We start from the raw sequence: 25762 nt of genomic DNA on the forward strand, positions 1-25762 counted from the left end.
TGCAGAAATAAAGGTCAGAGGTTCACAAATCAAATTGTTGGACTTCAAAGGAACGTTGTCAAGGTTACAGAGCCAAAACTTAACAATTGCCCCCTTTTATTTGCACGTATGTAAACTCCATTTAGAAAAGACAGCTTTAATTGAAAGCCTTTCTCTTTGGAGGGGAGGATTTAGGCTTTTTTATTTTTAAATCAGTACATTAAATTAAAAAAAAAAAGTCTGAATAAATGTTGCCATACTTGATGATGTTAATGAATACTGTAAGTAAAATCTGCTTTAGCGTGCCTAAATCTACCTTGATGCCAGTCCTTTTTGAAGTCTAACATTTATAAAGAGAAATCAGTAGGACTGTGATTTTTTTTAAAGTCTCCCAGTTGCTTGCCCACTGCCTGCTGGCTTTAGTTTTTGATTTGGCTGTGCCTGTGCATGTCCTGTGTTTCTTCTTTGAGAAAACACCTGTGAGGTTCATGTACATGTTTTAAACTTAATCATTGCAAGGTGTGCACTTTCCAGAATCCCTGCTATAAAAACTAATTACAGCTTTTTCAAATAGTTTAGCTATGACATTGTGTGTTCAGCCTTCATTTGTAAAACCTTTTTTTCACAGATAATCTTTGGTAATGTTGATTTTCTTTCCCCTCTCTCCCTTCCTGCCTGCTGCCATATCTGTTTTCATGGTTTTTTGGGAACAGTTGTGTGTGGTGTGATGTCAAAGCATGAATAGCTGGAGGTGGGAGTTACAAGACAGGAACTATCTCAGGTTCTGTCTCCATCACACTTGGTTTACTCAGGAAGGTTTACTGGGGCTATTGTTGTAGAGAAAAATGAGAGACTTGCTTCAGCAAACTTAGGATGTGACTGACAACCTCATCAGTTTCAGAGAGGGTGTTTTAATTGACTTGATTTTAACATTACTGGACAACTTCTATCACTAAATTGCGTGTGAGGAAATTCTCCGTTAGCTCCTGACGTAGATTTAAACCAAGTTGCCCAAACTGAAACATTTAAGTAAATAACATTTTACAGAATTTCCTTCTATCAAACCAATTTTTTGTTATTTTTCATTCCCAAGTTCATAGATGTACTTTAGCTACTTCTCAGATGAAATATATTTTCAATCCTACTTTAAATTATTTCCTTAAGTATATAACAGCAAACACACTCTCATCTTTTTTGCAAAACAAGCTTCAGTGTTTCTTTTCTTTTCCATTGCGTGACTTTCATAGTTTAAAATAATGTTATGTAGTCTTCTGTAAGCAAAAACAGGATGTTTGTGTTGTGCAATACTTTTTATAGTTCAGCTTCTGAAAAAATCTGCACTAAATGTAGTTTAGTGGTGCACTGGCCACACCACTGACATGGTTTTGGTTATTAGTAAGAACACAGGGAAAGTATCACAAAACATCTATTTACAGTAAATAGAACAAGTCTTATTTCTCTTACAATGTTTTAAAACATTTTCAGACCAAGAAGTTCAGAGGTTGAAGATAGGAATGGAGACCTTATTGGCCGCAAATGAAGAAAAGGTGAGAAAAGAATCCTTGTTCTATGTGCTAAGAATGAAATTATTGTTTTGAATCTCTGAAATGTTCCAAATAACACACTTTCTGTAAGGACTAAATGAGAAAGGGGATTCATTCTTCAGGAGACTGTCATTTTTGTGGTAACAAATCAAGCCATGGGATTGTTCTGGGTGGTGGCACACACATATATGATCACATAGACAATAATATGCACCCCTAAAAAGTTCCTTTAGGAAGTAGGGAATCCAGACAGGGAAACATTAGTTCTGGAGAACACTAATGTGGCTCATAACATTTATTCCTCAAAAAAAGCTGTGATGTCAAACTCCTCTGGTTTCCTCACAACTATGATTTCACCTTGTCCAGCAAATATTGTGCACAAAGGCAAATAACATTCCTTACAAGGCGTGTGAAGGACTGAGCCTGTTTTCATTAAAATCACAGAGAGGTAGTACAGTGTTTCTGCAGTTAAAAACGAAGGATTTAAAATGCAATTTAATTTATTTAATGTTTTCCACAGGACCGTCGGATTGAGGAGCTGACACTGCTGCTAGGCCAGTACAGGAGGGTCAAGGACATCATGATTGCAGTTCATGGTAAAATGGCTTGGGAATAATTTCCTGCTTTTATTTTTAGTTTATGTGGTGTTTCCTGTGACCATTACGACCTGTGACCACCAGCCATGTTTCACAGCATAAAATGATCCCAGAGAGGGAGAACTCATTTCCCTTCCACTGAGGAAAGCCCTGACAGCTGACAAGACAAGTTTTGTTTGGAAGGCAAAACTGAAAACCCACATTGCTTTGCTGCACACAGTTCTGTGTATTTAACTTCAAAATCTGAGGAAAAAAAAAATCTGTGTCCCATTTCTCCTATACACTGTAGGAAGTGGAGTGGGTTTTAGGACAATCTCATTTTAAGCCGCCACCCTAATTTTCAGCACTGAATTGAATCTGGGATACTTGACCTTCTGAAAGGACAGTTTTGTTCCATGCACACCATCACAGTAACAAGCAATAACAATATTTTTAGGCTTTACATGGCAGAATGGAAACTTGTGTTTAACACACAAAAATTTGGAATGAGAGTGAATGTATTTAACATGCAAAATAGGGAATGAGAGTAAATGTAATTAACACACAAAACAGAGAATGAGAGTAAATCTCTCTCTGAACATTCATTAAGTAAATAAATAAAAAGAAGCCAGGAGCAAGCCATGATGCTCTGGATTGTTGAGCTGATACTGCAGAGAGCAAACTTTGCCTGTTTCTGTCTCTTTCTGCTCTCCAATGCTTTCAGGCTCTCCTGTCTCTGGTGGCTGTGAGGAGGATCTTGAGGCAACTTTAAGGAAGTGGAATCTTCTGAATAACTCTCAAGGGGAATTACAGAAAACAGAGGTACAGATGTTCTACAAGCAGGTTCTGCTGCACAGATGATTTTTTTTGCTGTTGGTTTCTCTGTAGTAACGTGGGTGAGGGTTCAGCTCTGGCAGAATTTTTGTATTTATTGGTGTGGGCACAGTAGATTCAGCAGAAGAAACCAGAGTTACAGGATTGAAACTCTTGTGTCTTCCCCAGGCCTCTGCAGGAGAATTGTCACCAGCTGTGCTCCCTGCAGTGCCACCCAAAGCCATGGAAATCAGGCAAGACCTTTCTTTCTCCTGTGGTGCAAAATTGTATTATTTAGACAGTTTCACTGTTGGCATCTTCTCTGGACTGTTCTTGGCTTTGCTGCAGTTTGGGGCACTTGTGAAAGCTGTGCTTGTCGTGGAGGTTGGCAATGCTTAGATGTTCAAGGTTTATATTATAGTAATAATTCAGCATTTTTATATATAATATATATTTATATAATACATATTTTACAGAATGAATATATTAATATTATAAATATATAATATGTATGAAAATATATAACTATATATTCTATTACGTTATGCTATATATATTTGTTTATCTTTATTTATATAAAATATGTTTATATATTTATGTCTATATATAATATTTTTATATATTTATATATTAATTTATTTCTATTTAAAGTGGAAGCATTCCAGTACCTTTAAGTAATTTAACCTCTCAGCAGGAAGAATCTTTGGAAGTCACAAATAGGTAAGAATAAGTAACTTTCATCAAAATGTGAAACAATTTCCCTTTCTAAAATCCCTAAAGGTTGCACATTGCTCACAGAGTTATTACTGTGCTTGTTAAGAGTTTCTAAAATCATCTAGAGGTACAAGGCTACAGCTGCCCACCAGGCCTGGCTGCCTTCCACTGCTGCTCTGAGGATGCCTTGTTGCTCTTTCTGCCTTCATCTACTGCTGTTCTCAATGCCATGATTTTCAGAATAAAAGCACAATAAAATAAACAAATATCTTAATTCTGAGCTATGTTTTATGCAGACATTATGTGACTTATGCATGAGACACTGGTGAGATGCAAACAAACTGTGTTGTATTGACTGCTGCTTCTTTGCCTGTGCCTTTCTTTAAGGGTTCCACAGAAAAAAAAGTCCAGCAGTTTAGAAGACTTGCAGAGTGAATCCTTGGAAAAGGTTGGTTTATTTGTAATCACAGCTTCTGGTGTTTAATGTCACAACTAAAAGACAAAAGATCAAGTATAAATATTATTTTTGTTATGCATACAGTAACTTTAACCACCACTAACTCTGTGTGTGGGGAAAGAGCCCTAAAACAGCTCAGATTCTTTTCTCCCCCATTTCTAAGCTGGTTGACACACCCATGTGGACACACCTTCAAATTCAGTTTTTGCCCTGAGAGAAAAATATTGAAGTGAAATAAAAGAAATAATGAGGAGTCATTTTGTTAAACTGCAGTATTATTTTGTTTATAGGTTTTTGAAAAATATATTTTACTTCCAAATCACCAAAAATATTAAGGCAGCTAATCCTGAAAGTAGCTAAATGTTGGGGCTGGGTATTTCCACATAGGATTCCTTTCTGGGTGTGTGCATGGAGCAGTGTTTTCCCTGAGCTTTCTGGTACAAAAGGCATTCCTGAAGTTGGCAGCGATGCTGCCTTAGTTAAAGCAGCAGGAGCACTTCAAGGGCTTTAATTCCACTCCAGAATAAATCTTCCCAATTTGCAAAGTCTTGTTACATTGTGGTCCATAGTCTTGTTTTGTCATTATGTACACTGACATTTTTGTACACCTTTGTAATTCTGCTTTGTGAAACTGTTGTTTTTTTCCTGTACTCAAATTAGGCTTAATATCAGGTGACCTAGACACAGTAATGCCATTGAAACCAGACACCAGTCATATGATTGCTCCAGTTCTTAAATTTTTAAAAAATTTTCATAAATACTTTCATATATTTCTTGAATTGCTGGAGATGGTAGTGACCAAGTAGAATGAATTTTGTGAAATTTGTGCTGCATTCATTTGATTGTAGTCACACACGTGACAAATCAGAACTCACATTTCATTCCATGGAGAACTGATAAAGGTTTCCTTGTCATAACTTTCAGTTATTTTCTTGTCTTAAACCAAAAATCTGAATTTGTCTCTGTGATGTGCTGTGATAAGGCTGGACCTACACATTTGTGCTGGAGTTATTCTGCCTTGCTCAAAGCTCAAAGTCCCCCTGCTTCCAGCAATAATAATAATAATAATAATAATAAAATAATAAACCACATCAGTGTCCCTGACCTAACTGTGGGGGAATTTTTATGGCTTGGTTTCTGTCAGAGCCCTTTATGGTTTCAGCTGGATCCATACAGGATTGTGTGTATTATTTATGTCAGTTGTTTTCATATTGGTCTGTTAAACAGCTGTTGTGTTCCCAGCTCAAAGCACCTCTAAAGGGACCACCCAGAAACCTGAAAATAGCAAAATTCCTTTGATCACAACAGAATGTAAACAGGAATTTTGTAGAGTGGGGAATGAACAAACACAATTAGTATTAAATATTGGATTGAGATTAAAATAAGAGGTCCTTGTAATATATTGTCCATACATTAAGCACCATCTGTATAGGAATAAGACTACATTTGATGTTCTGTGTATGTGTGTTAATACTAACATTTGTCTGTTGCTTTTTTCCACAAAACTTTGAAATTGCCCTCCCTGAAACTCCATAGTATGTAGATGGAAAACCAGCACAGCCTGTTGTAGAACAAGAGGTATATTAACTGCAACTTTCCCTAACAATTCTCTGGTGTGGTGTGGTGTGATGGTATGGCTGATTTGCATTTTATATTCCTTTTCTCTTCAAAATGTTTGTGTAGTTACAGTGCTGACAAACAACCCAGGGGCTAAAGATTTGAGAGGGAAATGGTTTGGTTTTTTACTTTTTATCTAGAAGCTTGTTACATGAAGTGGAGGTCAGTCAGTCTCAGAATACACACTGCTGATGTAAGACACAATTTCTCCATTCTTACAATATTTTTGGTACAAGTCAGGATGTACTCCTGCAGTTGCCAAAAAGGAGCAGGAGTTGAGGACCTGAGCAGTATCCAAAGAATCCTCTAGGCCTTGGAATAAGAAGAGATAAAGCAGTGGTTGTCTCATAGAATTTTAAATCTATCATCCTGTCACAGACAATGTTTTGAAAAAATGTTGGAGTGGGGTTGTTGAATAGGAGCACACTGTACTTTCCTGTGTACTAAATATGGTTTGCCTATTTCCAGTGCAGAGTTTTCCTGTGAAACCTCCATTCTGATACTGAAACATTTCCCAGTGGGAGTTTATTCCAAAACACATATTGCATGTACACCATTCCCCTAAGAATGGCAGCTGGAGCTGCAGGTTCACTTCTTGTCTCAAAAAGCATCCCTGTCCTGCAGCTTTCACCCACAGTGTTGGCTTGTCCATCTTTTCCTCTGGATTCAGTGTGGAAGAAGTCCCAACAGGCCTTTTCCAAAACTGTAGGCAAAAGTACTCCTGTGGAACGTGCTTTGCCTGGAAAATTAACTTATTAGGCTCAAAACTATCAGATTTATGGGATCATTTCATCTACCCTTGTAAAAGGAGCAAGGTGCCCAAGTAGATATCACTTGAATGCAAGGAAAATTAGGTTCTGTGATAGAACTAGCAATTATATTTAGCTGTAATTGCTAAAAAAAATTTTAAAAATCACATTTACAATTCTGTCTATGCAAAGAGATTTTTGTCCTTAGAAAAGTTAAATTTCTGTACCCTAACTTTGGCTTTGATTCTTTTACTGTTATTAATGGCGGTAGGAAATACTTTTGTGGAAATTTGAGGTGTACAAATACTTTTGGGCTGAATTCCAGTGAGATTCAATTGTAAGGCAGAAACAGAGAAAGTCTGGTGGAAAATAGGGGAGAAAAAAATGCTCTGGGAAGTAACTAAACACATTTTTGGTGCTATCAAGGTTGACCTTGGAAAGGTCAAACAATTAAATTAGTGACAGGGTCCTGGAGGAAAGGGAGACAGCTAGAAAAATTCTTATGGCAAAACCAGGTAATATTTAACATATATTTTAAAGCAATGCAGGGTGGATGAAGTGGGAGGAGCAGATGAGGGAAGGCAAAGCTGTGTCTTAGCTAGGAAACCGTCAGCTGATGGATGGGTTTAAATTGAGTTGTCTGTGAGCAGGAACTTGCAGGGAGTGGGGTCACTTTGTACCATCCTTTTTTCTCAGCTTTAAGAACATTGTGTAGCAGATTGCAGATGCTGCGAGCAGTTTGGATTTTGTATTTATTTTATCTTTCCCTCTTTTAAAAACAACAGAGTAAGCCAGTGGGGAAAGGCAGCAAGTACCAGACGCTGCCAGGAAAGCTGCCCCGAGCCCTGCAGAATGGAGAGCAGGGAATGTACAGCTCCCCAGAGGGATGTGGCACCAGTGACAACGACGACAACAGCATCCCTGGCCTGAGTATGTACCTGTGCCTCTCCCAGAGGGGACATCCAAACTGTTGGAGGGGCTGGGATAGCGTGGGATGGAATCTGCTGTGCCAGAGCAATGCACTGTGATGTTCATGTGGTTCACTTAGGGAATGTCCTGCTACTTCTTTTTTTCTTTTTTTCTTTTTTTTTAACAAATACCAGAAATAGTCCCATAGCTCATGGCAGAATGAGGGATGGGTTAAATTTTGGGTTTTGGTGGGTTTTTTTTCTGTTGCACCTGACAATACCACTTGAAACTTCATAGTACAACCATCAAAACCATGAAAATTTTGGGTGAAAATCCCTCTATCAGCACTGTTGGTTGCTTAGCTGTGGGGGACCCACTAGTGAAAATTTAATTTACTACATGCAGAAAAACATACACGGACTTTGGAACTACAAATATATTGCCATTCCACAGCCACAGCCCTGTGGAATCCTGAATTAATTTCACTTCAGTGGCACCTTAAGCACAGATTTGTTGACAGAAAGGTGTTAAGAGTGAGGCACAGGACCAGGTATTTTTAGGACTGAGGGGCTTGGGAGCTTGGGCACAAGAGTAACCCTTGTGATTCTGAAGTCTTCTTGCACTTTAAAAGTTAGGGGGGTTTTTTTGTTTGTTTGTTTGGCTGTAGTGTTTTTTCTTTGGTGGGGGTTGGTTAATTTTAAGGCCTCGTGGTCCCTAAAGCTGCTAGCACACTGCAGTTCCAAGGTTGCAATAGGTTGTGGTTGTTCAGGAGTTTTGAAAGAGCTTTTCTGTGGTGGCAACTTTGCAGGCAATGCATGAGCCATGCTGAAGTGTCTTTAACTGCAGCATTATCCAAGGGTAGGTCAGCTTGAAAAGGAAAATGTTCTTTTTCTAGAAACAAGCAATGGCTTCTTAAATGCACCAAGTTAAGAGAATTTTTTCTGCGGGTTGGTTTGTTTCTTGCACGTGCAGTCAATTCATTCCACCTCCAGTTCAGTATTTCAGAGCAATTTTTGGATGTAATCTTAGCCACTGCTTCATTTCAGATACTCTGCAGCTTCGTAGAGCTCTGTAGACTTTGCTTAAAGAGCTGAAACTTTCCAAGAAGAGTTAGGAAAGCCCAAACAGATCCATTTCCATCCCTACCTGTTTAAGATGATCTGTACAGAGTTCTTGGGGCTTGTGCACACCAATGCATATTCACTTCCATATATAACTGCTTCTTTTGCTTTTTGTTTCTGCTCTGAATGCTTAGCTTAACTACTTTGCCCTTCTGTAACTTTATTTTGCTGGTGTTTTGTATCTTCTTTGCTTCTCCATCTGGCTTTCTGCTTCTTGGGATGACTGAAGATCGTGGCAGGAGTGTCAGTGCACCCGTGCTAGGTACTGTATCCAAACAAGATGCAACTTTAACACTCAGTTTGCTGCTTACTTTGGTTTTGTTTCCTTTCCCTCTCCCTATGAAATACTAATCCCAGCTGGGTCCTCTAGACTGAACTCCTTACATGCAGTACTGAAATGAAGTAATAGCTCCTGCTGTGTGGCATTCACATGGGATTCCTTTTTATGGCACTTGTTCCTGGTTTCATTCTGTTTTCACTGAATTTAGAAAAATTCCCACTGATTTTGATGGAGGAGCTGAGATATTAAGAGCAGGCAAGAAGACCTACAATTAATTTAAATAACGTAGTTAACTAGGAAAGACTGAAATAACAGAATTATTTTACCCAATATTTTATTATTTTCTTTTTTTTTATTTTAATCAAATGTCCAGATGTTTTTTCACCTTCTGAGCATGTTTGGCTTTTTTAAAAAAAGAATGATTTTATAGGTACCTCTACTTTCGTGTCATGTCCTGCATTTAAACATCAGCCTCCCAGACAAGAACTTTATCAACAATGAGTATAAAATGTGACTATAATACTGTTCTTAACCCAGGGGAAACAGAGAACATGGATGGTACAGTGGTCTCAGATGACCTTTCACCTCTCTCTTCGGGAACGGATTCAGGTCCACAATCTCCATGGGCTCCAGAAAACAGAAAGAGTCCAAAAGGGATCAAGAAAATCTGGGGAAAGTAAGGTCTTTTGTTATTATTATTATTCACTGTCAAAGCACTTCAGCTGAGAATTAATTCCAGCAAAATCTACAATTATCTGTAGCAAGAATAAACTAAAATTTGGGGAGCAAAAGCAGCTCTGGGATTGCCACAGGTGTGTCCTTTTGTACACAGGGGGGTGGAAAAAATGTTGGGAGTGTTCACAGCACCATGCTGGTGAAAGAAATAAGGCACTGCTGTCATCTTAATGCTATTAATTTAGCATGCCAGCAGCTTTATTAGCCACAAAAAATTAAATTGTAGCAATTTGCTCATTGCGAAAGACACTAGGTAAAAAAAAGGGGGAAAACAGAAGGAACAGAAAGCAGGGCACGGTTGCACTGTGTCCACTTGATGTGCTTCAGCAACAGCAGCCATTTCCAAGTTTGCATTATTAATTGAATCAAAGTGTTAACAGCTGCTCTGCGGAGCTCCTTTATTTGCCTCCAGAGTTAGGTCCAGGCTGAATTTCCTACAACTCCTTCAGCTGCCTCTGGAATTTGGCAATTGCGGTTTCCAGGGAGATCCACCGAGCTGTCAGTTGTCACTGTAGTTTCCATGCAGAACAAACAAATCCTCTGTCAGCAGCTAACAGTCCTGTCGTGGCACTCTTGTCTTGCAAGAATTCGAAGAACTCAGTCAGGTAACTTCCCTGCAGACGACCTGGGGCTGGCGGAGTTCCGGAGGGGAGGTCTGCGGGCAACTGCTGGACCTCGCTTATCCCGATCCAAGGACACCAAAGGCCAGAAGAGGTAACAGCTCCTCTTCCTCTCCCTGGCTGCTCTTAAATGTGCCCAACAGCCAGTCCCGCCTCTTGGGGACTTTGCCCAAGCACTTCGGTCCACGTGGAATTCCACAACAGCTGGAAAGAATTTCCCTTAGCAAAAATCATCCCCTGCCCGCGCTCCTCCAGCGGCAAGTTGCAGCTGCTTGGTGGAGTGTCAGAAATTTCACCCTGTTAAACAACAAGGATAATAATTACCTCCTCATCTGCATAACGATGAGGATTCAGGAATCCCCTTTTCCCTCTTTTCAAACGGAAGATGGGAAATTCTTACCTGCCCTGCAGCTGTTCACAGGTTGTGGCTGGGCTGCCAAATTCCCGGGACGCCCCAGAACACAGCACACCAACAGATCTGCTGCTGTGCTGCCTCTGGCACACCCTGAGCTTTCCAATATGGTCATTCCTTCTTTCCTTTAAGGTTTTCCCAACGTTTCTTGTGCTTTTCAGTGACCACAATGCCCCCTTTGCTCAGTGGAGCACTGAAAGAGTTTGTAACTGGCTGGAGGACTTTGGCCTGGGCCAGTATGTGATTTTTGCCCGGCAGTGGGTGACATCAGGCCACACGCTGTTAACTGCCACACCTCAGGACATGGAAAAGGTAATCACTGCTGATTCTGTCCCCCCAGGCCCCTCCAAACCATTGGCTCTACCTTTCTGAAATCCACAGTATCAATTTTCAGAGTTACCTCATGTGAGGAAAGGAGCCAGAGGCAGGGCAAACTTTTTGTTAATGTGTTTTTGTTCCAGGAAATGGGAATAAAGCATCCACTGCACAGGAAGAAATTGGTTTTGGCCATTAAAGCTATAAATGCAAAACAAGATGAGAAGTCTGCACAACTTGATCATATCTGGGTGACACGTAAGTGTTTGGACTCTCCTGGAGTTGGTTGGGAAGGAATTTCTCCCAGCTCTATGACAGGGCAGCCTGATTCATGTTTAAACACTTACCAAACACCTTTTGAAAAGCACCAAGTTTCCCCATAGAAGAATTGAGGAATTTTGTGTTGCTCTTGACATCCAAACATACAGCTTGTGGTATGTTCTTGGTGGGGAGCCCTGTCAGACAGCAGGAAATCAGATGGGTGGGCTCAGGCTGGGAAGAGCTCCATTGTGCTGCAGACGTGCTCCATGAGGTGGTGTAAAACCAAATACCCCAGGGCTGCTGCGGACGAAGCTGGTTGGTGGGAATTGCTTTCAGGCTGCTGGCAAGAGGCTGTCCTCAGGAAAGGGGAACAGGCAGCATGAGCCTCCTGAATGCCTCAAAAGAAGCCAGTCCAGGCAAGCGGGGAGAAGGGCTTTATTCTCACCGATCTGGATTTGGTTCCCCATTGCTCTCATGTCTGCAGGGTGGCTTGATGACATTGGCTTGCCTCAGTACAAGGACCAGTTTCATGAATCCAGAGTAGATGGGAGGATGTTGCAGTACTTAACTGTGGTAAGTACAGTCCTTTATCCTCAGTTTTACCAGTTTTAACTTCTGAATTAGCAAAAACTTTTAAAATTTTCCTTTGAATGTGAGCAATTAAAGAATTTTTGCGAGACAGAGATAGTGCCAGCAATAACTCCTTTGTGCTGCCTAGTGCATGGAATTTGTTCCTAAGGTCCATAAAATAAGTCACGTGTTGGGACTAACTTCTGCCAAGTCCTTCTTTCAGTGTTATGTAGCACACCACAATTAAAAGTAAAATGACCTGTTTTACATGTAAACTCTGCAGCTCATTGTTCTCCACACCAAGTTAGCAACCAATATTCAGCAAAGTAACAGCAGAAAATCCAGTGATTTGTACAGCTCTGACCACACCCACAGCACACCTGAGCCACACACTTCCCATTCTCCTGCCCAAGTCTGGACAATTAAGGCCTGGATTTGCCTTAACAGGCTACACTTCTGCCTTCATTTTTTAGCCAGATCTTGCTTGGGTGCAAAGTCAGAAAAAAACCCCAACAAACCAACAACAGAACCCCCTCCAAACTTCCACCCTAACAAAAGCCAAACCTTCTTTAAAGTATAAACTTTCATCTTCCCTAAACCACAGTTACTGTAGTGTTACATAAAAATACACAGCAAATTTAAACTCTTTCTTCTTAGTGAGAATATTGGTTTTGATGTGTGTTCTGTGCCACCTAAAAGTCTCTGTCCTTCACAGAATGACCTTCTCTTCCTGAAAGTCACCAGTCAGCTGCATCACCTGAGTATTAAATGTGCCATTCATGTGCTGCATGTCAACGGCTTCAATCCCCACTGTCTGCGCAGGAGGCCAGTTGAGGAGGTAAAAGAATGTTGAAATAAATTAATTTAAGCAAGCAAAAATTACCTGGTCCCAGCCAAAAGGGATAGAAAGTCAGCAGCGTACAGTGATACAACAGAATCATTGTTTCTAGGGACTTGCACCTAAAGCAGCAGTTATGCCACTTATTAGTTGAATCTCATTCATTTCTCTTCAGAAGTTACTTGCATAGTGGGAAAAATGTTAATTCATCTTCCAAGAGAATAATTTGGAATGATTTGTCTTCACCTGACCTAATTTTTAAAATCTGTAAGGTTTTACCCGATCAGCACAGTTTTTTCTTAGCATTAAACACTGTCAATGACCCTGTTGTCAGGGTTGTCCCTTTTTATCCCTGTAATCTGCAATCTCTGCTGTTGCACTTCCTGATGCAACACATGGGGTTTCATCAGTATTAGGCCATCTCATCAGAGACTGCTTGAAAGGGGCCTGAAGAGAAACAATCCCTCAGTCAGGGAAGGACAGGTGCCCCTGGAGGAAGAGGAGGGAGGCTGTTTTTATCAGTTAAGATACGAGCTGTGCACACTCAGACAGTGCAGGCTGTGGTGTCATCACCTTTTGTGGTCCCTCCAACAGAACAACGTCTCTCCTTCCGACGTGGTGCAGTGGTCCAACCACAGGGTGATGGAATGGCTCAGATCAGTGGATCTGGCAGAATATGCACCCAACCTTCGAGGCAGCGGAGTGCACGGGGGCCTGATTGTAAGAATTTACCATTTCACTACTAAAAAATTGACTGTCATATTGAAAATTCAGGCTGTAATATAAACCATCCTTTGTCTGATGTTCATCAAGCTGAAAGAAACAAGCACATCTGCAAAGTGGCAGCATGATCAGGCCTTCTAAGGAGTCTGTTTGTCTGATCCACGCATCTTCATTTTACAAAGGAAAGCTAAAATAAAAAAGGAACAGCTAAAACACTTTCTGTAATCAAAGTTGAGCTCTGCACAAGTGTGTGATAGCAGCACAGAGAAGGAAACCTCAGCTGTGCTGTGCAAAAGTTGCTTTTTGATAAGGCATCCCTGAGTGTTTCTTTGAGTGATTTACCAGAAGTCTGAGCCACTCTAAATAACCACCCTGAAATCACAGCAGTCAGGAATGACATTTTTTAATTCAAAACATTCAGAACTATTTGCAGCTCAGTAATGTCAGGGTTCTGAAATATCATGATTCTACTGCTGTAGAATTTTTGCAAAAATGCAATGGTAGAAATCCTACTAAGATTAAGTTTTTCTCCTAGCAGAGCAGGAAATTCTGAAAGGAAACTTGTTCAACCCAAACTAATGTATGGTTTGATGATAAATATAAACACATATTGATGGGTTTGATTATAAATATAAACACATATTTGCCTGATCACCCTCAGCATTTTTTCTTGGCTCCTTTCAGGTATTTCCCATTCAAACCCTGGTATCATGAGTGAGCTATAAAAGGTCTAATGTGAACAGGTACTTAGTGAGAAATCCTCTGCTAAGCACTGTAGTGGTTTATTATTGCAAATATTTACATAAAAAGTAAACATCCTGCCCTTTTCGCAGATTCTGGAACCTCGCTTCAACGGCGACACACTGGCCATGCTCCTGAACATCCCACCCCAAAAGACCCTCCTGCGCCGCCACCTCACCACCAATTTTAACGTGTTAATTGGGCCAGAGGCACAACAAGAAAAAAGAGAAACCATGGAGTCAGCAGCATACACACCTCTGACCACCACTGCCAAAGTTCGGGTATGTACTGCTGTCAAAACTGAGACGTCAGTGTCAGACTTCTCTACTCTGATTACAAAGAAAGTAAGGAACAAAGGTGAGCAGGGAGAGGTGGATTCTAGGAGTGGTACATTTCCCTTAATTTTAGATATCAGACCTTTTGCTATGTATCTGTTTCAATCAGGTCCTGAAAACAACCAAGCAATCTGTTCTGCCTTTCCTCAGAAGGAGCATCATGCAAATGCATTTAACATCCACTGGAACTCCAGTTTGAGAACAAATGTAGTTAATTCAGAATCTAAATTCTTGAATGACCAGGGTATAGCAGTAATTGAAAAAGGGGAGGATTTTGAATGTTTACAGAACAACTTTACTTGTTTTACTCAAACTACTGGTGTTGACTCCTTATTTTAGCCAAAGAAACTTGGATTTTCGCATTTTGGAAACTTACGGAAAAAGAAGTTTGACGAATCAACAGACTATATTTGTCCTATGGATACAAGCCCAGCTGCTACAAATGGTACTTCGAAAAACCATGGTGGCTACAAAGGACTTAGTCCTTTCACTGACAGGGAACTGGATCAGGTGGGACAGACAGACTGATGCCATGCTCATCTCATCCTCTCCATGCATTCCAAAGCTTGCAAATAACCAAATGTTCCCCTATAACAAACTCTTTGCTACATCCGCATGAACTCACAGAGAAAAGCATTGGCTGTGGACACTGGAAAGAGTTCCAGACTAAGAATGTTGGGGTTTTTTTAATCAACATCATAATAAGCTCATCCATCCTTTAAGCCCTTTTTCAGGACTATGACACCTTTACACTCTGAAGATCGAGGTATTTTGTCAGTCAAGGGTGTGGTTACAGGAAACATAAGACTTTTGTACTTCTAGCTTTCATAATTTTAGTATGGCACACTATTTTTTTTTCTCATTATCTTTATGGGTGGTTTTTAATGTAATAAATTCATTTGGACAAACTTGTACAAAGCTGTTGAGTTACATTAAAGTACAACTGGATTGTATTTTTTAACAGTAATCAGAGAATCCAACTGAATTTTTCTTTCATGGTGTACAGTGGGGAGTAGTTCTGCTTAGATAATATACGTGAAGACAATGCATCAGCAATTAACAAATTATTAATAAACCAATAGTTAATTCACTTTTGTAATGTAGTAGTGAACTTGTGAATGAAACTGTCTAGACAGCATACAGAGAAATGATGATAAAACCCATCAAATTTTATTTCAACTTTGCTGTTGTGTAAAGGGATATAAACCCCTGAAAAACGGAGCGCTCCTGGAGCCTTGTGTGAACTTCGGCAACACACAAGAGCCACAAAGAGGCAGCTGGAGTAAACTGGCCTTTCTCCAGTGACATAAAAACAGTTTAAGCCTGATAAGAGAATGGTCACAGCATTGAAAAGACTAACTGTGCAGGTAATCTTTTCATTTGCATGGTTCAGTGCATCTAACATCTCATTTGTGTTCACTGGCTAACCGTGGTCTTTTTCAATGTACTGCTTCTAAACAGGAGAATACCAAAGCCTGACTGTGAGTGTGGATGTCCACTTGCTCAGCTAGGAGTTGGGAGGGAATGCATTAACTTTGAGCCAAGAAGTTCAAGCATGACAGAAAGACTGGATTTTTCTCTAGGAGCATGCTCTGTCTATTAAGCATGACTTCTGAGCAGGAAATCACAATGCCCTAGTACTGGTGACATTCCTATGAAAAAAGAGGTAGGATTGTATCAAAGACTTCTTGCCTGTGAAAGCCTACCAGAAATAAGTAGTGTCAGACCATTTAGAAAATACTACTTTTCACTGATAGTATCAGTTAAGCTTTTTCTTTTTTCTGTGAATTAAAGGACCAGTTTAATGGAATCAATCTCTCTTAATCAGGATCCACTCTTCCTACCATTAAATGCATTTTCACATACCTTGTAGCACAGAGGCATTTTTGTTAAGGAGCTATTCAACTTACCCCAACTTCATTTGTCCAGGCACAGATCCCTCCCAAAGCTGTATGTAGAGTGAATAAAATTGCACATGCTGTCTGATTTCAACTAGTTGCTGACTGCTTTTACAGATGGAACACTCAGAAGGCACAGTTATGCAAATAGGGGCTCTTTCCCAAGGCATAACTCATCTCACGGTAAGTACTGGCTCCTCTCTTGTTCCAAAGTCACCCACGTGCTCTGCTAAAACTCACTGAAAGTTGGTCATTGCTGGTGGTAATGAAGAGTAAGTGGGTCTCTGTTCTTGTTAAGTATCTCTTTACAGCCTGGCAGCACATTCAGTCAAAAAAAAATCTCTGCTTTTAAATTGCTCTAGAAATTAAGCTTCATTTAGGCCTCTCTAAGTTTTCATGAACTCTGATGGCTCTTTGACAAAATGACAGATATTCATCCCCTTAAACGAAAACAATTCTTCAAAGATTACCTTTTAGAGGTAACCACCACCTCAGTCACAGCAGCTAGGAATGAGGTACAGACTTTTGAAAATTTACATGAGCTAAAACTCTCATGCAAAACCAAACACCTTACTTTTGCTTCTTCAATCCACAGAAGCCAATATATTAAGAAAATAAAAATAAGTGACTGGAAAACATAATGAATTATGAAATATAGTTGAGTTGCATGCCAGACACATAATCTCTAAAAGTTTATTTAAAGCTGTATTGAAGAAATTCCCTTTGACTGTGTGTGGCTCTCACCTCCTGTGTTGTGAGCCTGAGCTCTTTGCAGCTGGGTCTCTGGGAGCACAGGCCTCTCACCAAACACCCTCAGTCCTTCCCATCTTGCTCTTTCAGACACTGCTGAGCCAGGATGAAATGCTGAATGACAGCAGGTTTTTAACACCCACCTTTGAAGACTGGAGATGATGCTTCAGCAGGACCAAGATCACTGCTCGTACCTCGCGCCTGCAGGAGTGGCCAGGAGCAGCTGGATGCCGTGGAGCAGGGAAGCTTTGCCTCTTTTCTGCCACTGCCACCTCCCACCTAGCATTTCCTACTGTCAGTGTCACCACAGCTTACAGGTAACTCTCCTCTGTGCTGTTTTCCCACATCATGTAATAGGAAATAGGAGCTGGGAGAGGAGTGGGACTCAGATCCAGAGTCTGGAAAGCCAAGACTGGCAATGCTTTGTCCTTTCATTCAGTTGACTTTTACATGCTATGTTAATGTACTGGTACATGAAAGACCTTTTGTAATTTTTTATTTTTATAATTAACTTGTAGTGCAGGAATCATTAATACATAATTGTACCACAGGGGCTAATCAGAGCTACCTGGAATTCAGCTGGATGCTGGTGAGAGCAGCAGAAATGGCTCACTCACCATTCCTGTGGTCTTGCCAGACTGGTCCCTAGAAAGGATTTCAATCTCTCCTCCCTTTCACTGGCACTTGTCCTGCCCTCTCTTTATCCAAGTCAGTGCACTGTAGGATGGGAAGAATGGAACATAGTACTGTCCATCCAGCCCTTTTGTTAGGATCATAAGCTGCCATGTTCACAAATCTTTACCTAAGGCAAAAACAACTGCAGCAGGAAATTGTAACTCTGAGACTACCAGGAAAGTACCAGAATAAAACAAAGATTTATTACTTTAAAACACCTGACAAAATAAATCTTTTACTGCTGTACTGGGCTAGACAAGACTGCATCAAAGGGAAGTATGGCCTCTCACTTTTTGAGGGGCTGAGGGTGAAGTTATCACCTCTACAGCACCAATTACTTGTGGCATTTGTTTACACATACACCTCCTGTATTAATGAACTATTAACAAGCTCTCTTAGCAAAAAGATAAATGCCAGGAAAGATATCTCCTTAATTGTAAGGAAAAGTACAGGGCTGGTTTGCATTACTCTCTCCTTGCTAGCTGCAGGTGTTGCTTTAGATTCCAATACAGCCCTCCCTAAGAAAGAGGGAAGCTCCAGGGCTGGCCACAGGAGGCACAGCAAGGGCTCTTTGAGAACCACCTGGGGTGCTTTTTACAGATGATCCACCCTGGTCCTCACTTCACCAGTCTCTCATGACAGACCTTGCACTGTATGGTACGGTGTAAGAAGATAAAACACATGATTTGATTGTCCACAGTGGTAAAATCAAGGCAAATTCTTTTCAATCACTGCAAACTGAAAAAAAGGAAAATTCAGAAAAATGAGAAATAAATCTATGCATCAGCAAACTACTAATGTTTAATAAAAGCTATGAAATGTACCAGTCTGGCAATGCAGTGAGTGCTAGTGACCAGCTCAGGTACCATGGGCATTTAAAATACTTTGTCAGGTCAATTAGCCAACAGATTTATCACAGCATTGCAAATGGGATTGGCTGCTCCAGCTGCCCTGGGATATTCCAAACACAACACTTCCTATTTTCTTTCAATGCTGTATTTACAACTCAGTGTGGTGTTGTGCTAACTTGGCTGTGAATAGTCAATCCACAAAACAGTTGATTCTTCTTTTAAATATATGTAGTAAGAAACCCTAATTAGCATAACACTGGTATAAATGCTTATTTTTTGACTGTTATGAATAAATTCTGAATGTTCCCCTCTCTTTTGCTGACTGTGGAATGATTTAACACAAAACCATGTGGATGACATTTCATCTTTATTTTTTTTTCCTCAGAATTAATATTTTATACTAATTCCAGAGGTAAGACTAAGTAACTCCCATACAATTCAAGATGACTTCTCAACTTCTTAGTATTAAAACACACAATGTAATTATGAAGTTATAAACCATAGAAATTACATCAAGGTGTTAAAAAACACACACAATTGCTGCACAGTTGCACATCAACTGTTCCTGTAGAAAAATACGCAGTACTTCCAAAAAAGGTACCAGGTGACATCAGTGTTAGTAAGCAAATGTACTGCTCTTGGGATAGCCAAGCTTGTCCAGGTTGGGCTGACAGGCAAACTGAATCATTGGTGGTGGCCCACACATGAGAATGAGAGTCTCATTGCCAGGGGGAGGCAGGTGGGCTTTCAGCATGTCTGCAGTGACAAAGCCAGAGCTGTACTTCCAGTCTGCAACAAAGAAATTAATTCAATTACTCTGAATCTCTGTACAGGCTGAAACCTCTTTAAACCTCAGTAAGTAGCTGGAGAATCAAGTTATGGCACCAGCATGTGGATAACAAGGATTTGGTTGATAAGACATGGAGGTCTTAAAACAGTAAGTTATAAAATTTAAAAGAAATGAGCAGGTAGGAATAAAAAGGAAGAGTGAATCAGCTTTCCCAGTGAAGAGGGGTCACCCAGTGGCAGGGAGAGGTATTGAGACGTGTACCTTTTTTTTTTTTTTTTTGAGATGGAGTGGTGAGGTGACAAAGTTTAATGTCAACAAAAGCTCTGCCATGTCGTTTAGTGATAAAACAAATTAAAAGAGGAAAGAAATGCTAAACTATTTCAAGCAGTAGTATTATTGAATGCATCTGCCATTTGAAGTGAGACAAGAAAGTAAATGATGCTTAATCCATACACATGGCAGCTCTGTTTGACCAGAATGTAATCTGGAGCTGCTGCAAAACAAAGATGTGCACAGAATATTTACAGGTATTAAACAATTTAGTGCCAACAACATGCTAACATAACCTCATTTGGGAGATAGCCCAAAACAGAGCTGAACTTTTGATGAAAACTCCTAAAAACTGGAATACATGGAAAGATGCACTGAGTAACACATCTGACTCAAATGAGGTTAATTATGAGCTCCCACTTTTTAAGTCCCACCTGGCTTAGATCCCTTTTTAAAACAGGGTGTGGGGTAAGGTTTCTTTCTGAGGAGTTTCAAAGTGTAAGACAAGCGCTTGACATTACTCTGCTGTCCCCTTGAGCACAAGTGAAGCTCTGACAGGAGCAAAGGCATTCCCATGTGTCCCTACCTTTTGGAGGTCTGTCCAGGGTGTACCACAGCACAAACTGCTCAGGATGCCTCTTGGCAATGTCTTCTAGCTCAGCTCTCAGCAATATATCATTTTCTGTCTGTAAAATGAGAGTGCTGGTTAGCTCCAAACCATCCCAGGAGCCCTCTGCTGGGAGGTTCACAACAAATGCAATGATAAAAGCTACGTAAATCAAGAAAGTAATTGGTATTTTGTTCCCTCCATGACAGCTATTATCAATACAGGCTTTTGTAAAGAACAACAAACTGTGAGACTTAGAAGCCACCTAAACACAGTCCTAAAGAATGGCAATTAGAACTTTTTAATCCAGGCTAAAATCATAACGAGCTGGATTTTTCCTTGACCCTGGCAAATGTCCCTGGACCAGCATGGTGAAGGTTAGCTGTACAAAAAGATTAGTGGAAACAAATCCTGTTTCCTTGAAATCAGTGAAGGACTACGATGAGCAGAGGGATCAGGATCTGGTTGCTGTATTTACTCCCTAATGTAGGAATTCAGTGAAACTATGAGGAGACAGCTAAGTGTGAAAGAGATGAAACATGGGCCATCAGTTTAGAAAGCTCAGAGGCCAGCAAAACCAAGTAGGCTATTAAAGAAGAACAAACAGATGGGTCAGAACACTCACCTGATTAGCAAAAAGGAGGTAACATTTTGTGGAGTCCTTAGGATCATTTGTGATCTGACGGATCAGCTGCAACATAGGAGTTATGCCTGTTAAAAACCAAAATGATTAAAGTGGGTATTTCTTTCCATGGCTACAGTTTCACTGTTAATGCTGCCTCCCTTCAGTCTTCAATGGGATCTCAGTCTGGATTTCTAATCCACATGGAGTGCAGAGACTGGGGGTTTCTATTATGAAAAACAGTTCCAGAACAAACCCACAATTCTTATATGCAGGGCTTTTCTCTTCAGGATTCTCCATCACGTCATTTTACTCCTCAAGACATTCTCTTAACATTCTTTTTGTCACTGATGAAGTGAGTTCTCTGAGATCACAAGGTAAATTAGGATTCAAACCCTCAGGCTGCCACTCCCTAGGACTGAGCTCAAACCACTGGAATGCCTCAGTGTTGCCACCATGAAAAGAAATTAATGAGAAAAGAAATGCAGGTGTAAGTACTCTGCTACTAAAGTACAGTGGTAGTCCTCACATATATCCAAAAGACATTTTCATTCTCTAGACACCCCACATGATGGGACTGGTTTTACCTGTTCCTCCAGCTATCATCCCAAGGTGCTTTGCAAACTTTTTCTCTGCTTCAGACTTCTTATTAGGCTTGATAAGAAAGGTACCTAGAAGAAATATTCCAAACCCATAGGTACATTAGCTTCCAAACAAACATGGACACAAAGCCCATGGGAATAAATTACCACAGGTGATCAACTAATAAAAAAAACTTTTCTGGAAATCCCTCCCTTCTGCTGAGATAGAGTCATCGGGAGAGAGGTCAGCATCCAGAGAAGTGCTGAGCATTCTGTGATGAGACATAAGTGCACAGCTCCTCTCGGTCAAGATCAGTGCAAAATCTTTTTCACTTGTATCCCATAAGAGGATTACTTCTCTGAGCTTATTTCCCCACAGTCAACTCAGACCTGGTTTTAATTATGAAATGGAGCTGGCTCTCAGGCAGCTGGCTATTCAGTAACAGCACAGAGATTCTCAGGACATTTTAAGCCAAAATCTCACTTGCTTAAAAGGCAAGAAATCTGGAGCATCTCCCTCCATATGTGTAGCTGAGGAATTTTATTTCCAGTGCAGACTTTTCAGTCATATAATGCAATAGCAATTATTTTCAGATTTATAGTCCCAGGAGTGAGGCACTCATCAGTTATTCCATACACAAAGTACTCTTTCCCATCATACCAACTCTGACAGGCTCGTGGTCAAGTCTAAGAAAGGTGATTTTTCCTCTTTTCCACTTAAAAAATATTCTCTACAGCTGTCAAGTTTTAGAAAACACCTCTGAAAATAAGCAATACCTCCCTTTTGCTCTCCCACCTTTGTGTCGCAGTACCTGTTCCTTTATAGACCAGGAGTCCATTTGGCCCTCTGAAATCAATGGTATCTCCAATCTTCATGTTATCTAGATACTGGGACATCTTCCCACCTTCTGGAAACTTGGGGTTCACATTTTTGTGGTAGACCTGTAAGAACAATTATTTGCACATTATCAATCGCTAACTTTCCTACAGATAGAATCTGTAGAACATAATTCTGCAGGTCTGAAATTCAACACCTGAGAAATAAATCCAGGCAATTCTTTGCTCCCAGTTATCTCTTGAGCCTTGCAACAGGAAGCAGCCAAAAAAAGTAAAACGTGCTACTGGGCACATGTCCCTCTGCTCCCTGCAAACAGCCAGGATAACAGGGATGGGTGGCAGGCAGATTATGCACTGCTGCCCTCATTTCACTATTATGTCACCCCATTTTTGTGGCTGTTCCTTCTGAAAACAGCACTGCTGCATCTTTTCCTTCTAAACCTTTCCTAGTCAGCCACACAACAGCTTTTCCAGCTTTCAAAGCATGTAAGAAGCAGTAAGGAGCTCATAACAATTCACCACCCTTGTAACACGAAGAACAGAACATGCAAAAAATAATTTGAAAAAAGCCTGGATTTTTGCCTAAGGACAAACTCTTATCATAGAAAAGGATTAGGAAATCCAGAAGTCCTGGGATCAGATAATCCTGCATCCCCTAGCTTAAAGGATTTCCCATGTGTGACTTGTTTTCTGCTTAGAGCTGTTTGCATTAAGCAGTAGCAGCAGCATAGGCATCTAGAGGGAGAGAGGTCAGCATCCATGCACTGCTAAGTAAAAGATTACTAGGGAAATTCCTAAAGTATTGCCAGGGAAGTGATTCTCTCCTCCCTCTACTCTTCCTCTGCCACTCCTCAGTGCCACACAGCAGATACACAGGACACAACTTACTATTCAAGGGCAATGAGTTGTTTGCTGTGCAGTCACCCTATTTGAAAAATATGAGATTTGATGAAAACGGAATTTAATAAAATTTGAATGAAAGACAATGAAATTTGATTAGTAAATCAAAACAAACTATTTCACTAAAATGAAGTGCTTGCCCTCCTTCCAGTTAGCAACCTATCTCTATGAAAGGAAACCAAAATTTACCTTTATAATTAAATCAACATAACCTTTTGCCTCATCACTGGAAACAGGAGTATAGGCTCGAACCACCAGATTCCCATCGATTTTTGCAGAAAGGTAAACATGCTGGCCTGGGGAGAAAGAATTACAATCTGATTACCTCTTTCATCCCTGGAGGACAAGAGAGAAAGGCAGGTATTGTAACCTGCTTGTGTGTAACCTGCATGTGTAATACATGCAATGACAGAGAAAATCTTTGCCATATAAATGCTGCGTGAAACATTCAGTTTCTTCTCTTTTTTCAGCACAGAGCAGGCATCTCCCACGAAGTAATACAGTTTCAGGATCTTATTCCTAAAGTCTTGAGAATGAACCTGGATAAACACATGCACTGCAGGGCACATCTCAGCTAATTTACCATTTGTCTAGTTAATTCCATTACTCTATTCCATACAAGCCAGAAAAGAGTTTGGAGAAAAACAGGCAGCATGTAAGGACATGCTCAGAGCATGGAATGGGATGACCCTGACACCTGCCATACAGCTCAGGGAACTGCCAAACAGTGCAGAACAAACAGAGCCACATCTGCACATCAGAGAGAGACTTTCCCCTGCCCAGATTTTCACTGATTCAAGGTCCAAGGTTCAGTGCTATCAGTGTTCCAGGGCACAGGAAAGAAGGCCAATCCTAGGTTGAAATTTGTACTACAGAACTCCAGATAAAGTTGCATGGAAATGTGTGTAATTCAAAGGAAGTGCATGCACAGGAAAGGCTCTGAATATTTCAGCATCTTCCCAGGCAGCAGAGTTGCCCCCTTTCTCCTTCACAAGTGTGACTGTATTTGCCATAACCATGAGGGCAATTGCCAATAGACTGAGGGGACCAGATGGAAGTAGAATGCAAATAAGAAATATGAAAAAGCTTTGGCATACACCACTCTTGCTTATATCCTGACTGGAGACAAATTCCATCAGGCTCAGTTCCATCTCACTGCTCCATTTCTAACCTACACCACACAACTGGACACAGCACCCACAAAAGATCAGAAATACAACCCCTCTGGGAAACCTGACATTTCTCTCTGAGACAGCAGCATTCAGATGCAGCTTTCAACTCCTTGCTTTGCTGAGCCTTAAATTCACAGTCAGAAGTCCAAGAACTGTGAGAAACCAGAAATACAAGTAATTGTTTACAGTACTTACCTACAGGTAATCCTAATATATGATTCGTTGAGGGTAGCCCAAATCTGAATTTCTTAGTATCGTGACTGATTTCCTAAAAAACCGAGGTTAGAATGAGGTCAGTATCACCACTACTTTGAATTTCAAACTCTACTCAACACAATATGCTTCAGCAAGCCTGCTCTTTGTTAGCATGCAAGCCAAATGCTGGGAAAGGACACAGAAAACGGCTTTGAAAAACAAAGTTGAAATAACCAGGAGTCTCAGAAGCAGTCTTTACTTCCACAAGGAGTGACTTTTGCCTGCCTGCACAATCCCTACAGCATCTTTACATAGATAAAACCAGGAAACTCTGTGTCCAAGGCCAGCAAGCACATTGCATGCCTGCAGACAAAGATCAGGCAACACAGGCGTGCAGCAGCTCCGGGCTTGCTTCTCATGGTGCACCCAGGACAGGATCCGAGGGAGGAACACAGCCAGCATGCAAACGTGCAAAGCATCGGGAAACAGCAGTTCGCAGTGTGCCATAAACGCTTCTACACACCCTGCTCCACCCTGGGGGCATCGCAGCGTGGCTGCGGGGGGCACAGCCATCCTTGGACGGCTCCGTGCCCTGCCCAGGGCCAAGAGCCTCCCAGACCAGCGCACCTACTGCCCTCGGACCCCATGTCCCTAGAGCCCCGGGCACCTCCTTGTCCAGCAGCCGCAGCGGGTACTTGGCCAGCGGGTCCTGTAGGGTGACGGGGCCGCTCGGCCTGCGCGCCGTCCCTCGGAGCAGCAGCAGCAGCAGCGCCGACGCCGCCACCACGGCCACAGCGATGGCCACAGGCGCTCCCTGGCAGGAGAAGAAGGGCAGGCGGTGAGGGCACGGCGGCCGTGAGGGGCACGGCGGCCGTGAGGGGCACGGCCCTCCCCAGCCCCAGCCCCAGCCCGGCCCTCACCGCAAACGCCTCCATAGCGGCCTCGCCCGCCGCTCCCGCCGCACCGGCCCCGCTGAGCCCCGGCCGCGCAGATCCCGCCTCGCGGTTCCTCCTCCCAGTTCCGCCTCCTGATCCTTCCTCGGGTTCCACCTCCCGGTTACTCCTCCCGGGGCCGGGCCCGGGCAGTGAGTGGAGCCCCCTTCCGCCCTCAGCCCGGGCGGGTCAGGGTGCTCCGGGAGCCGAGTTCTTGGTTTCACAGAATCAATGAGGTTGGGAAAGAGCTCTGGGATCACCGAGACCAAAGTGTGACCGGACACCACCGTGTCAACCAGCCCGTGGCACTGAGAGCCGTGTCCAGCCTTTCCTTAAGCACCTCACGTGCTTGGGGTTTTCCATTTTTAAAAGGT

General features: G+C 41.5%; 2 protein-coding genes across 17 annotated transcripts in view; one reads left to right on the forward strand and one right to left on the reverse strand.

The window, feature by feature from the left end:
• The window catches only part of PPFIBP2 (PPFIA binding protein 2), a 92961-nt gene extending 74303 nt beyond the window's left edge, over positions 1 to 18658 (forward strand). For 13 of the 16 annotated variants that reach the window (XM_030948833.1, XM_030948840.1, XM_030948830.1 and 10 more), the window contains 20 exons: positions 1465 to 1526; positions 2044 to 2119; positions 2823 to 2920; positions 3101 to 3165; positions 3563 to 3631; positions 4013 to 4073; positions 5619 to 5660; positions 7234 to 7378; positions 8708 to 8740; positions 9296 to 9434; positions 10079 to 10207; positions 10687 to 10837; positions 10987 to 11098; positions 11586 to 11674; positions 12387 to 12509; positions 13104 to 13229; positions 14066 to 14254; positions 14648 to 14818; positions 16324 to 16389; positions 17047 to 18658. In XM_030948833.1, the coding sequence (XP_030804693.1) occupies positions 1465 to 1526; positions 2044 to 2119; positions 2823 to 2920; positions 3101 to 3165; positions 3563 to 3631; positions 4013 to 4073; positions 5619 to 5660; positions 7234 to 7378; positions 8708 to 8740; positions 9296 to 9434; positions 10079 to 10207; positions 10687 to 10837; positions 10987 to 11098; positions 11586 to 11674; positions 12387 to 12509; positions 13104 to 13229; positions 14066 to 14254; positions 14648 to 14818; positions 16324 to 16389; positions 17047 to 17118 (2018 nt within the window). In that variant the 3' untranslated portion in view covers positions 17119 to 18658. The remainder of the gene's footprint in view (positions 1 to 1464; positions 1527 to 2043; positions 2120 to 2822; positions 2921 to 3100; positions 3166 to 3562; positions 3632 to 4012; positions 4074 to 5618; positions 5661 to 7233; positions 7379 to 8707; positions 8741 to 9295; positions 9435 to 10078; positions 10208 to 10686; positions 10838 to 10986; positions 11099 to 11585; positions 11675 to 12386; positions 12510 to 13103; positions 13230 to 14065; positions 14255 to 14647; positions 14819 to 16323; positions 16390 to 17046) is intronic. The other 3 variants (XM_030948832.1, XM_030948839.1, XM_030948831.1) reach the window with 2 other exon arrangements.
• On the reverse strand, positions 18043 to 25499 carry LOC115903924 (NADH-cytochrome b5 reductase 2). Its single transcript, XM_030948846.1, has 9 exons — positions 25377 to 25499; positions 25124 to 25270; positions 24457 to 24529; positions 23279 to 23385; positions 22165 to 22294; positions 21359 to 21442; positions 20775 to 20860; positions 20129 to 20228; positions 18043 to 19271 (listed from the first exon to the last, which is right to left on the reverse strand). The coding sequence occupies exons 1-9, from the start codon at positions 25389 to 25391 to the stop codon at positions 19099 to 19101; spliced, it is 915 nt and encodes a 304-aa protein (XP_030804706.1). The 5' UTR covers positions 25392 to 25499; the 3' UTR covers positions 18043 to 19098.
• Between the last annotated feature and the right edge of the window lie 263 nt (positions 25500 to 25762).

This window comes from Camarhynchus parvulus, chromosome 5 (genome assembly GCF_901933205.1).
Source record: "Camarhynchus parvulus chromosome 5, STF_HiC, whole genome shotgun sequence".
NCBI classification, from domain to species: domain Eukaryota; kingdom Metazoa; phylum Chordata; class Aves; order Passeriformes; family Thraupidae; genus Camarhynchus; species Camarhynchus parvulus.

What these genes read in the sequence shown, in the direction of transcription:
- LOC115903924 (XM_030948846.1), bottom strand. An exon ending in CCTGGTCTATAAAGGAACAG is followed by an intron (nt 21,443 to 22,164) that starts GTACTGCGACAC and finishes TATTTCTTCTAG; the next exon opens with GTACCTTTCTTATCAAGCCT. An exon ending in CCTGGACAGACCTCCAAAAG is followed by an intron (nt 19,272 to 20,128) that starts GTAGGGACACAT and finishes TCTTTGTTGCAG; the next exon opens with ACTGGAAGTACAGCTCTGGC.